Genomic DNA, 12,469 nt, shown 5'->3' with positions numbered 1-12,469 from the left:
TGTGTTAACAGACTCTTTGTACCCATATGTACTCCCACATATTCTTCGTAAGCAAAAAGTACAAGAACTTGATGTAAGTGCAAAGCTTTGAGAAAGTAAAAAGCTTGTTTAAAAAAAAATCTTTATTGTCATAAGTAGGCACACTGCAATGAAGTTATTGTGAAAAGCCCCTAGTCACCACATTCTGCCGCCTGTTCGGGTACAGAGGGAGAATTTTGAATGTCCAATTCACCTAACAGCATGTCTTTCGGAACTTGTGGGAGGAAACCGAAGCACCTGGAGGAAACCCACGCACACACGGGGAGAACGTGCAGACACCGCACAGACAGTGACCCAAGCTGGGAATCGAACCTGGGACCTTGGAGCTGGGAAGCAACAGTGCTATCCACTGTCCTACCGTGCTGCCCCACTGTTGCATAAACAGTGGTTTTCAAAGTGAGGTCTGTAGAGATTCTCCTGGGGGTCCAAAGGATAATTGCTTTTGGAACTCTTTTATCAACCGGCCAACCTTCGGGACCCATGCTAGACGACCGTGGCAACCCACGCTGGACGCCCTTCGCGACCCATGCTGGCCAACTTTGGCAATCCACGCCGCCCAAACTTCGTGACCCACCATTTTTGCTTACCTTTAACATGACAGATGAGCCTGCTTAGTCCTCAGGATCTCACTTGTTTGGTCATTCAATGTTCCACTTCTGTATGGGTTGTTCATCAGAGGCCCTGGAGCTCACACCACCACTGCTTTGTCCTGCTGTGGATTCTCCTGAGCCACTCACTTCAGCAGGTTTAGTTCTGAGATACTGGCCTGTTTGTGTCTCTGGCCCTCACTTTCTTATTACAAAATGATTCATTTTAAATGTCAGTCTTGCAGCTGACAAAATGGAGGACTCGCAATCGTACCCAGAGCACGTGACATCAGTGATCGGGGCACGTAGCAGGAAGACTGAATTTTTAAAAATCTTCTCCTGAGTCATCGCGCTGACGTCATGAGGAGGCGGTGTTTCTCACTGGGCTCCAGGCATGCACATTTTTAAAGCTGGTCGCAGCCGGCATTTTAAAAAGCCAGCTGCTGCGGCCGTTGCGCTTTAATTCCTGCGATCGGGAACGCCCGATGGATGGCTCCAGGATCCTCCCGACACTTGCCCGCGACCCACCCGTGGATCGTGACCCCGACTTTGAAAATCACTGCAAAAGAAGATCTCTTGCAGCTAGGAGAGGGAGAAAAAAAAACAGAAGGGGGAGCAAGAGAAGAAACACCAAGCAGGTTATCCATCTTAGTTGGTGTTACTTCTGCACAACGATCTGACTGGACGTTCACCCATGAGGCTCCTAAATAACCTTGATCTGGAATTTCTGCTTTGGGTGCAAATGGCAATCTAGGTAAAATTTCATCCCAAATTATGCTCATTTTCCAAACTGCTTTTTTTAAACTTCAAGGTTTTGTTCAAACACATTTGTAAATGTCAAAGGAAAATTTTACCATGAACTGATGCAGTTGGTCAGCATTTCAGAATGTGTTTTTAAAAACTCTGTTTGCTTTTCAAGATATTCCTTGGTATATTTAGGAACAGTTACTTGGTGCAGGATGTATTAATACAGCTGAAAATGGATTATCACTGAGAAATGCATTTTAATCAGTATCTGATCCACTCTATTTTAATCCGATTTTAAATAGCTGCAAATGACTTTAATGAAACTATTCAGAAACATTTGCTCGTTATGTTGGTGCACAGCAGTCAATCTCTCAGTATGTTTTTGAAGTATTCAAAATATTTTAACTTCTGCCTTGCGCCTTAAAAAACGGTTTGTTTTATAAGCTCTCTCGAAAGCCCACAAACGATGACTACCATGATCGGAGGTGTAGCCACGTTGTGGATGGGGTCAGCTTCTGGCCCAATATCTTTTAAACTGACATGAAACGTTGCAGAAACTCAATTTGTGCTGGATCTAATTTGCGCCTGAAATTCCACAACCTTTAGCATTTGGCTTGACAAACTTGGGGTAAATTACACTGAAAAAGCACCCATCCCAGTGGGAACTCCTGCCCTTTGACTTCAGGATGGCGCGGATGAAGTTTCCGACTGAGGCTGGACCCATCTGCAAGGAGGATTACATAGGTGGGAATTCTCCGGCTGTTGGGATTCTCTTTTTCCCGCGGGTAGCGCATTCCTGCCCGTGGGTTTCTCGGCAACGTGGGGTGGCTTCATTGTGAAATCCCATTGACAAGCGGCGGGAAGAGAAAATGCTGCCGCCAGCGAACGGCGCGCCGCTGAGATGTACGCGGCTGGGGGAACGAGAGAATCCATGGTAGACGTTTAGCTGCTGTTGTATAAAGAGTCAAAGGTACTGCTCCTTTTACAAACACCTTTATTTCCCTTTAACAGACTCTGCACAAAACTATATCTTCACATCACCTGACACAAAGGCCACCTGAAGCCTCTTTACAACACTCTCTACTCACTCCTCCAACTTCTTCAATCGGGCAGGAGATACAGAAGTCTGAGAACATGCACGAACAGACTCAAAAACAGCTTCTTCCCCACTGTCACCAGACTCCTAAATGACCCTCCTTTGGACTGACATCATTAACACTACACCCTGTATGCTTCATCCGATGTCAGTGCTTATGTAGTTACATTGTATATGTTGTGTTGCCCTATTATGCATTTTCTTTTCTTCCCTTTTCTTCCCATGTATTTAATGATCTGTTGAGCTGCTCGCAGAAAAATACTTTTCACTGTACCTCGGTACACGTGACAATAAACAAATCCAATCCAATCCAATCCAGTGTCAATTATTGGATACTTAACATAAATGAGGCAACTAATTGGAATGTCTCTTAACCCATTACTTTACAGTCCAGCCTCCATACTTTGAGCCATGAGTATGGATATTGTATCAGCTCAAATATTTAAACAATCTTTATATAGCATACTGAAAGGACACTTGATGCTGTATGAATGGTAGAATAGCACTGCACCTGTTCCATCATTGCTTAATTGGTTACTTGTGTAGATGGTGAGAAGCAAGCTGAGATGGTGAAGAAGTTACTTGTAGCTGAACTGTTTATTTTTGTGATTTTTCTCTCTTCATCCTGATCACTATAGCATTACTATTTTGACAAAATAATATCATTGCATAATGTTTGATCTTTTTACATTCGGTATTATTTACATAAAACAGCACCTTTCATAAAGAATTAAGTTCAGATTTGCACAGCTTGTGTGTGGATTGCTTTCCCCTGTTACTGAGTTCATAATTGCATTATAAAAGGATTCAATGTAACAGTGATATTAATGGTTTCAGGTACTTTTATTGACGCTGACTTATGCATAATATTTCAAACACAAATGAAGAATGATACAGGACTGAGTTTATCCTTAATGTAATGTATTTTATTCCTGGGCAACAAATTCTGAAGGTTTATCCAACATTTAGAAACTTTACTCTTGAAAATAAAATGAATAGCTTCCTCATGAGAGTTTAGGTTGCTTCATCAAAGCATCACAGTCATCCTTTCTGTCGGGCAAACTTCTATTAGCCTGGGCAGATGATGAGCAGAGAAGAAGTCTTTGATTAAGAATCAGGTTGTCTATCATTTCAGTTTCTATGGTGCCCCTCCTGGAAGTCAACCATTTCTTCTGCTTGGAGTAGTGCGTGTTTCACTGAATTGGGAGTGAAAGAAAGAATTTATCAAATGGCTGAGAAAGAAATTGCAAACTGTGAGGACTTCATACAAATGGAGCCTTTGGTCAGGATTTACTGGAAGTGAGAGTGGTTCCGATGCTGAGGCGAAAAGCAAAGGGCAACCCGCTTTGACTGGCAGCAGGACCCATGATCACATTTGATGTATTTTATTACATTCCTGTATCATTTTTTATTACACTTCTTTGTGTGTTTTGATATACTACTGGGTGTAATATGTGTTACTCAAACCGTGGTTACTGATGAGGTCTTCTGAATCTCGATGAAGAAGACTCAAATTCGTCCAGTAGTAACAAAAGGTTTATTGAGTAACTATAACAATAATTGTGTGAGTTCTTTACTTTTGCATTGATACTAGTCTTAAGGTTAACAAGATCTAACTACAGTAACTATGCATAACTACACTAACCATCTGAGGTAATCTGATACTCCTGTCCTGGTCACAGTACATCCAAAAGAGAGAGAGCGTCACAATGTGGTTGCTTTTATACACCTATTGGTCCGGCCCTCTAGTGATCATCTGGTGCTACTGATTACACATTAACCCCCTATGTACATGCACGTACAGAGATCACTACATTCCCCTTTTTCTCTTGTGTTACATATTTTCTGTATGTTGTAAAGCAAATTGAACAAACATAATGGATGCAGTTTGCAACTACATTACATAAAATCAATGAGTTAATCAGTCAAATGTTAATACATTTAGTCTTTTAGGTTTTTTTCCCCATTTGCTTGTGGTCCAGTCCCAACAAGTCATCATGAGGTGTTCAAATGGTTGAATCACTTTGTCGTCTGATTTTGACTTTTTTTTTTCTATGCTTGTGGTCGCGATTCTGTGTTACATATTTGTTGTCTGACCTGGACTTTTTCCTGTGCTTGTGGTATTGATTCTGTATGTCATCTGCCTTGTCTGACCTGAAATTGTTCTTGTGCTTGCGGTATTGATTCTGTATGTCATCTGCCTTGAAAGCTGGTTTGTTTGTTTGTTGTGGAACAAATGTGAATTTGTGAGATTTGTTGTCATGCCATGTTATGTTTTGTACTCTTGCCATTGTTTTGGACTGTGCTGTTACATTGTCCTTCATGTACAGAGTTGTACCATTTTGTACCGGTTGTTGTTTCATTGTTGTTGTTTTTGTTGTTTCTGTCTTTGTTGTTGTTGTTTTTGTCATGCTTGTTGTTTCTGTTTTTGTTGTTGTCCTTGTTGGTTTTGTCATGTTTGTTGGTTCTGTTGTTGCCTTTGTTATGCTTCTTGTTGTTTTTGTTATTGTTCTTGTTATTAACTTTGTTGTGCTTCATGTTGTTTTTGTTGTGCCTCTTGTTGTTTTTGTTGTTGCTATTGTTGTTCTTATTTCTGTTGTGTTTCTTGTGGTTTTTGTTGTTGTTCTTGCTGCGCTCAATGACTGTTTTGTGTGGATGATTTGAGTCATTCTCAAAGTTTCTGGTGTCAGTGTCCTTTGTGGTATCTGGTGTTTCATTGAGCGTTTCTTCTTGAGGATTGTAAGAATGATCTGATGTTGCATTGATCCTGGTAACATCACTCATTTGTGGTTGATGTGATTCCTCTTTGATTCCTTGGTGCTCCTCTTCTGGAGTCATTTCTGGTTCACTTGAATCATCATTGATTTCTTGGTGCTCCTCTTTTGGATTTATTTCAGGTTCATTTGAATCATCTTTGGTTTCTTGGTGCTCCTCTTCTGGAGTCAAAATCTTCAAGATTTCATTTTCTTGGGGGTAGTTTAGAGTAAATGAGGCTTTAATTGACGTGGTCTCACTGGACTCGTGTAGTTTGACTTTGATTGTTGAGTGCTTCTGTACAGACGAGCTGAGATCTGTCAGGCTCGCTGTGATCTTGCACATTGTGTATGCTGATTGTGATCACATTGTCACTGTTCTCACATACAGTGGGTAGACATTCATTGTCTTTCTGTTAATTAAAGAAGCTGGGTAAGACTTTCATAGTCTTCTTCTCGTTGCTCAAATGAGGTGGACAGTCTTTCATGGTTTTCTTCGTGCATGGTTGCCCCTCTGTAGTCTATAATTCCTTTCATTATGGAGTCTGTCAATGAGCTCTCTGGAGGCTTGCGTTGCTCTCTCTGTGGAGTCTTTCATCGCTGTCTCTGTGGAGTCGTGAAGTGTTCTCTCTGTGGAGTTGATCTGTGCTCTTTCAACGGAGTCGGTCAGTACTCTCTGTATAGCGTTGTTTTCTTCTTGGGTATTTGACAGGTTGCTGTCATCCAGTGTATCGACGATCTGCCATTGCATCATGGTATTGGATTCATCTACCATGAGTAGAATCGTGTTGAGCTTTTCAACCGTATCACTGATGCTTTTATGATCATATCCGAACAACGCAGCCAAGTCTGAGTAGCATTCTTCAATAAACAAATCATCATCTTTGGTTTCGGATTTGTTATTGTGCTCTTCCTGTTCAATGAACAAATTATCTTCTTTGGTTTTGGATTTGTCATTGTGCTCTTCACTTTGGGTGGTTCAAACTGCTTGTTCCAGGGTGCTGCAAAGGTTATTTTCAACAGTTGGTTGAAGTTCAGGCATTGTTCTGTCTTTCGAGGTAAAACAAATTGTGTTTTGTAGCTTTAAAACACTTTTCTTAAATTTTCTGCCATTTCGCCTTTAAAAGTGGGCGTGGTCCGGGTCTTCTGACGTCATGACGCTCATGACGTCATGTGTAGGAATCGATTGCGCATGTGCAATTCGAGTATCCTTTACTATGCGCTCTTTTCACAACTGCGCACGCGTGGCTTCTCACACATGCACGTAACACTGTTTTGCCGGTTTGCGTCTTTTAGGGAAGTGCGCATGTGCGGACTGGCCAGACTGCACACGTGCAAGATGGCTGCCGCTCAGAACGTCCATCTTCTTAAGTTTCAACACTACCTCTGCCTCGTGGTGAGTATTCACGCCATTTTTTCGGATTCTGTTTTCTAGTTAATGATTCTTTGTTTGTAAAGACTCAAAGTATTGATTTTTTTTCTGTTTATGCACTATGCACTGCTTAATCGCGATTTCTAGAGTTACACCTTTCTGTTCTGATAATGATTGTTTGAGTTTCGCATCACTCATTCCCTGTGCAATTTGGTCTCCGAGCATTGAATGTCTTAAAGCATCATTGTTACTGGTGTTACAGTGATCTTTACATTTTTTGGGTATCTCTTCTAATTTGGTGTTGTCTTCAGCTTCTAAGTAATTAAAGCAATTATAGATTTCTTTAGCTTCGTGTCCTGCTGTTGCGAGTAGCAATGATATTTTTGTTGCGTCAGAGGCTGTTTTCAAATCAATAGCTGCGATAAATATTTAGAACATCTGTTCAAACATTTTCCAGTTATAACTTAAATTACCGGTTGTTTCCAGCTGTCATGGAGCTACAACGAGTTCCATCGGTTAGTCGTCGAGGATCTATCTGCTGTGAAATCTTCCACAGTCGAGCAGTCGGTACTTTGTTTTCTTCCCTTTTGTCTAACCTAATCTAACTAGTTCTTTTAAAGCCAATAGACCTGGTGCCATCTTTTATTACATGCCTGTATCATCTTTTATTACACTTCTTTGTGTGTTGCGATATACTACGGAGTATAATATATGTTACTCAAACCTTGGTTACTGATGAGGTCTCCTGAATCTCGATGAATAAGACTCAAACTCGTCCAGTAGTATCAAAATGTTTGTTGAGTAACTATAACACTAATTGCGTGAGTTCTTTACTTTAACATTGACACTAGTGATAAGGTTAACAAGATCTAACTACAGTAACTATGAGTAACTACACTAACCATCTGAGCTAATCTAATACTCCTGTCCTGGTCACAGTACATCCAAAAGAGAGAGAGAGAGCCACAATGTGGTTGCTTCTATACCCCTGTTGGTCCGGCCCTCTAGTGATCATCTGGTGCTACTGATTACACATTAACCCCTTGTGTACATGCACATACAGAGATCACTACAGTTCCGATGCTGAGGCTGAAAGCAAAGGGCAACCCGCAGGAGGACCCAGGATCACATTTGATGTGTGGCAGCCAATTGAGAACAATTGCCTGCACTCCAGAATTGTTGGTCCAATCAGAGGGCCTGCAGCTCAGCTACCACAACAGCAGCATCAGGAGCAGTGGCAAGCACTGAAACTGCACCTCACAACCAGGTGGGGTCTTGGGGTGCCGTGGCCAATCAGGCAGTCCCTGGCAAGGGGTGAGGAGAGCCTCTGCAGGCCAAAGAGTGCCCAAAAAGAAGGGCCCTTCCAAAGCTTGCTGGGAGACCGCCATGGTTTATTTGGCAGTTTCCCCACACGGGTGGAGTCTGCTCCCCCCTCTCCAGCACTAATAAAATGTCAGCAGAGTCTGGATGAGGACCTTAATTGACTACGTAACTGGCTCTATTGTGTTCCGGGAGGACCCTCTGCCACCATTTCCACTGCTGGCAAAATGGCATGGTGGCAGGAAAGCAGTAGGCAACCTGCCAATAGCTTCATACAGCATTCCTCTGAGCCCATCCCCAAAGGCACTGAAAAATTCAACCCTTTCATTTAATACAAAATCACAATTTTTTACTTGAGACTGATTACACATTAATCCGTTATAGTGCCCTGTCAAAAACAGATGTGTAACAGTTTAATACAATGCTGGGCCCTTCCGACATAATGTTCCTCAGAAAAGAGTTTGGGCGCGATCTACCGACTGCATTACACCTGAACATGAACATGACAAGACCGGTAGATGCTGGGAGAAGCATAGAATCATAGAATTTACAGTGCAGAAGAAGGCCATTCAGCCCATCAAGTCTACACCGGCCCCCGTAAGGAGCACCATACTTATGCCCTCATCTCCACCACATCCCAGTAACCCCACCTAATCTTTTTGGACACAAAGGGCAATTTTAGCATGGCCAATCCACCTACCCTGCACATCTTTGGACTGTGGGAGGAAACCGGAGCACCCGGAGGAAAACCCATGCAGACACTGGGAGAACGTGCAGACTCCGCACAGACAGTGATCCAACACGGGAATCGAACCTGGGACCCTGGAGCTGTGACGCAACAATGCTTATCACTGTGCTACCGTGCCATCCACAGGCTTCCTGGCAACCAGTACGTGTCACGAGATCTACCCAGACCTCGCTGGGCATTGCAATCAGGATCTCGCCCACAATAGGCATGACCAAGGGTATGAAGGGTGGGGGGGGGGGGGATACAGGGCGGGTATGAAGGGGCCTCTGGAGGATTGGGGTGGGGAGTGAAGAGTGTGAGTCACTTTTTGGGGTATTTCTCACCGGTTTAGCCCTCATGTAGAATTCTTTTCAGCACTGGGGAGCTGAACATTTTGAAAGGGTGCCCCGATCTCTAAATGAGCTTGTGGGTCCCCCGCACTCCCAACCCATGGGCAGTGTCACCCTCCCACACACACATGGGCACTATCCTATGCCCCCCCAGGTGAGGACACCCTGCTGGTGTCCCTTAGGTCCACCCTCTTCAACTTCCCCCCAAACACCTCACAGGCCCGCAATTCCAGGACCCCCACCCCCCAACCTCCCAGATGCCTATACTTACGTGCCATGCATCCCCCACCTTTCCAAACCCCCTCCACCCTTCTTCCATTGGCATGGCCCCCCCCTAGGCCCCTGAGGCAGTGCCATCCTGGCATTCGGGCACCCTTGCACTGCCACCCTGGCATTACAAGGGTATTTTAAAATGGTGTACTGATCTCCGAGGCCCCTGAAACAATCCCCGTCCTCCAAGGTGGCACTGCCAAATGCTAGGATGGCACTGCCAGGGTGCCACAACCCTGCACAAAGGGCTCCTGTTTGTGAGGACCAGCGCTGAGCAGCGCTCGCCCGAGGTCTCCGAGGAAAAGGGGTTGAATCCCAAAGCCTCAGGTACCTTGGGAATCTGCACATTAGAGTGAAGCTTACTGCCTCACTTCAATATGCAGATTTGTCAAAGTGTGCGGGATTTACATCACAACATCTCGCGAGATCACATTGGATCTCATGAGGCGCGGCAAGCCGGGTAGACCCCAGCTCTCAACGGCCACGCTGCTCCGCAGCGAGCTATTTTTCCAGTGCACTCTCCATTTCAGTCCTGACAATTACTGACCAATTTGCCAATACTGTCAGCAGATGGTGTTGCATACTATCATAAAACCGATGAGGAATTTGAAATTCTTCATGGAGAGTATTGAAAATATTTTATTCCATCCCTGAGTGATCATTGGTCCCTGTTAAACCAGATGGTTTTCTATTAGTGCGCTCATGTGGGGTGCTCTTTCGGAGGGTCGGTGCGCACTCGATGGGCCGAATGACCTCCTGCTGCACTGTAGGGCTTCTATGAAAACATTATCAAATTTTCCCGAATTGGACAGTTTCTTTTACTTGAATCACCCTTCTGTCTCTTAACCCCGTATTGAAACATTTGGCCCGATTTAACAGAAATGAAACTGAGTCCCGTATCTGGCACATTTAGCCAGGTGTTTCCCGGTGCTCGTAGCGCCAAGAAGGACCCTGATATTAAACTGGACTGTTTCACTTATGGGCCCTGGCGAGGCCGCACTTAGTCTTATTCCCTGCACTAATGATGGGTGGGTGGTGGTGGTTAGTCTCATTCCCTACACTAATGATGGGTGGGTGGTGGTGGTTAGTCTCATTCCCTGCACTAATGATGGGTGGGTGGTGGTGGTTAGTCTCATTCCCTGCACTAATGATGGGTGAGTGGTGGTGGTTAGTCTCATTCCCTGCACTAATGATGGGTGGGTGGTGGTGGTTAGTCTCATTCCCTGCACTAATGATGGGTGAGTGGTGGTGGTTTGCCAGGGTGGCCCCCCCAGGGACAGACAGATGTCATCCATGAGCAGAGTTAGGCCATTCAGCCCATCGGGTCTGTTCTGTTCATGGCTGATATGTTCCTCATCTGCGACCTACAATGTTACAGACCAATAGCTAGATTGGGAAATCAGCCAGAGTATCTCCTCCCTGGAACACATGTCCTGGGAGTGGAAGTAGGCAATTTAGCCTCCCGAACCTAACACCCTCAATGTGGTCATGGCTGATCCCATTCTGGCCTCAACTCCACTGTCCTGCGCATTCTCCATCAACCCATTACCAATTAAAAATCTGTCTAACTCCTCAAATTTACTCCCTGTCCCTGCATCCACCTCACTCTGGGGTAGCGAATTCCACAGATTCACAACCCTTTGGGAGAAGTAGTGTTTCCTCAAATCTGTTTTAAATTTGCTACCTTTTATTATTAGATTATGACTTCTCGTTTTAGAATGCCCCACAAGAGGAAGCATCTGCTCCACGTCTACTTTCTCCATACCTTTTAGTATCTTGTATACTTCAATTAGATCTCCCCTCATTCTGCTAAACTCCAGAGAGTATAGGCCTAAACTGATCAATCTCTCCTCATATGACAAACCCTCATCTCTGGAATCAGTCTGTCGTGTTAATCACCCTGGGGCAACACGGACTGCAACTGGATGCAGTTGCACTGAAAAGTAGACTCCAAACGTTGATGTTCGTTCAATACGTTTTATTGAACCTGCTAAGCCGTGCACACAGTTCGCTGTGGGTTTGACACTCTACTAACCTAAGCGTGCTTACTATAACTAACTAGACCAGACTAGCTCTGAGCCACATGTAGACGGTGATAACTGATATATACACCCTGACTGTCACTACAGTTGTCACCCGTGGAAAGAGGCAGAGTGCTGATGCCTCGTGTGTTTTATAGTGGGAAACCACCTTCTAATGTTCTGCCTGGTGGTTGGTTGTTTTCTGTCCTGTGTGTTGATTGGCTGTACTGGGTGTCTGTCACTGCCTGTCTGTATCTCATTATGTGTATGAGTGCATATCATGACACAGTCTAGTTGAACCTCCTCTGAACTGCCTCCATTGCCACTACATCTTTGCTCAAAAAGGGGGAACAAAACTGTGCATCATACTCCAGGTGCGGTCTTGCCAATGCCTTGTACAGTTGCAACAACAGTTCCTTACCTTTATGCTCAATTCCTTTTGCTATAAATGGCAACATTCTATTTATTTTCTTTATTATCTGCTGCATGTGCATGCTCATTTTCTTTGACTTATGCACGGGGACACCCAGATCCCTCTGCATTGGAGCACCCCAAAGTTTCTCCCCATTTAGATAATTTGCCTTTCTATTTTTTCGACCAAAATGTACGTACACTTACCCACGTTAAACGCCATCTGTCACATTTTGGCCCACTCTCCTAATCTATCTATATCCATTTGTAAAGTTCTTGGCCGGAATTCTCCGAGCCTCCGTGCCGAAATGGCGCTCGGTGCGGGGACGGAGAATGGGGCCTCAGACCCGCGATCGTGTCCGACGCTGGGACGCGATCCTCCGGTCGAAGCGGCTGACGTGGCACCGGTCAGGGGCCATTGAAAGAGGCCCCGACGGCGATTTTCGCGGTCGACCGGCCGAGTTCCCGCTGGCGTGGTTCACATATTGTTGCACCCAGCAGGAGCTCAGCGTCGCGGCTGCGGTGGCCGTCCTGGTGGGGGAGGCGAGGGGATCAGTCTCTGGGGGGGGCCTCCACGAAGACCAGGCCCGCGATCGTGGGCCACTGATCAGCAGGCGTGTGCGATCTGGGGGGGCCTACCTTCTTCCGCGCCGGCCCGCTGTGTGGCTCCGTCATGTTGCGTGGTGCCAGCGCGCAAGCGGCCACTGCGCGCATGCGCGGACCTGCGGTCGGCTGCCTTGCGCATGCATGGTCCCGCGGCGAACAGTGCAGGGCCA

The 12,469-nt window shown here is 45.1% G+C and overlaps 1 protein-coding gene across 1 annotated transcript in view; it reads left to right on the top strand.

Moving 5' to 3' along the window:
- LOC140406730 (inactive N-acetylated-alpha-linked acidic dipeptidase-like protein 2) overlaps window positions 1-2,763 on the top strand; it is a 76,005-nt gene extending 73,242 nt beyond the window's left edge. Inside the window, exon 4 of the mRNA XM_072494677.1 lies at window positions 2,385-2,763. Within this exon, the coding sequence (XP_072350778.1) occupies window positions 2,385-2,434 (50 nt within the window). The 3' untranslated portion in view covers window positions 2,435-2,763. The remainder of the gene's footprint in view (window positions 1-2,384) is intronic.
- Window positions 2,764-12,469: the final 9,706 nt, after the last annotated feature.

This window comes from Scyliorhinus torazame, unplaced genomic scaffold (genome assembly GCF_047496885.1).
Source record: "Scyliorhinus torazame isolate Kashiwa2021f unplaced genomic scaffold, sScyTor2.1 scaffold_816, whole genome shotgun sequence".
NCBI classification, from domain to species: domain Eukaryota; kingdom Metazoa; phylum Chordata; class Chondrichthyes; order Carcharhiniformes; family Scyliorhinidae; genus Scyliorhinus; species Scyliorhinus torazame.
The sequence above is the reverse complement of the archived record's forward strand: the minus strand, read 5'-3'. Positions and strand labels throughout refer to the sequence as shown.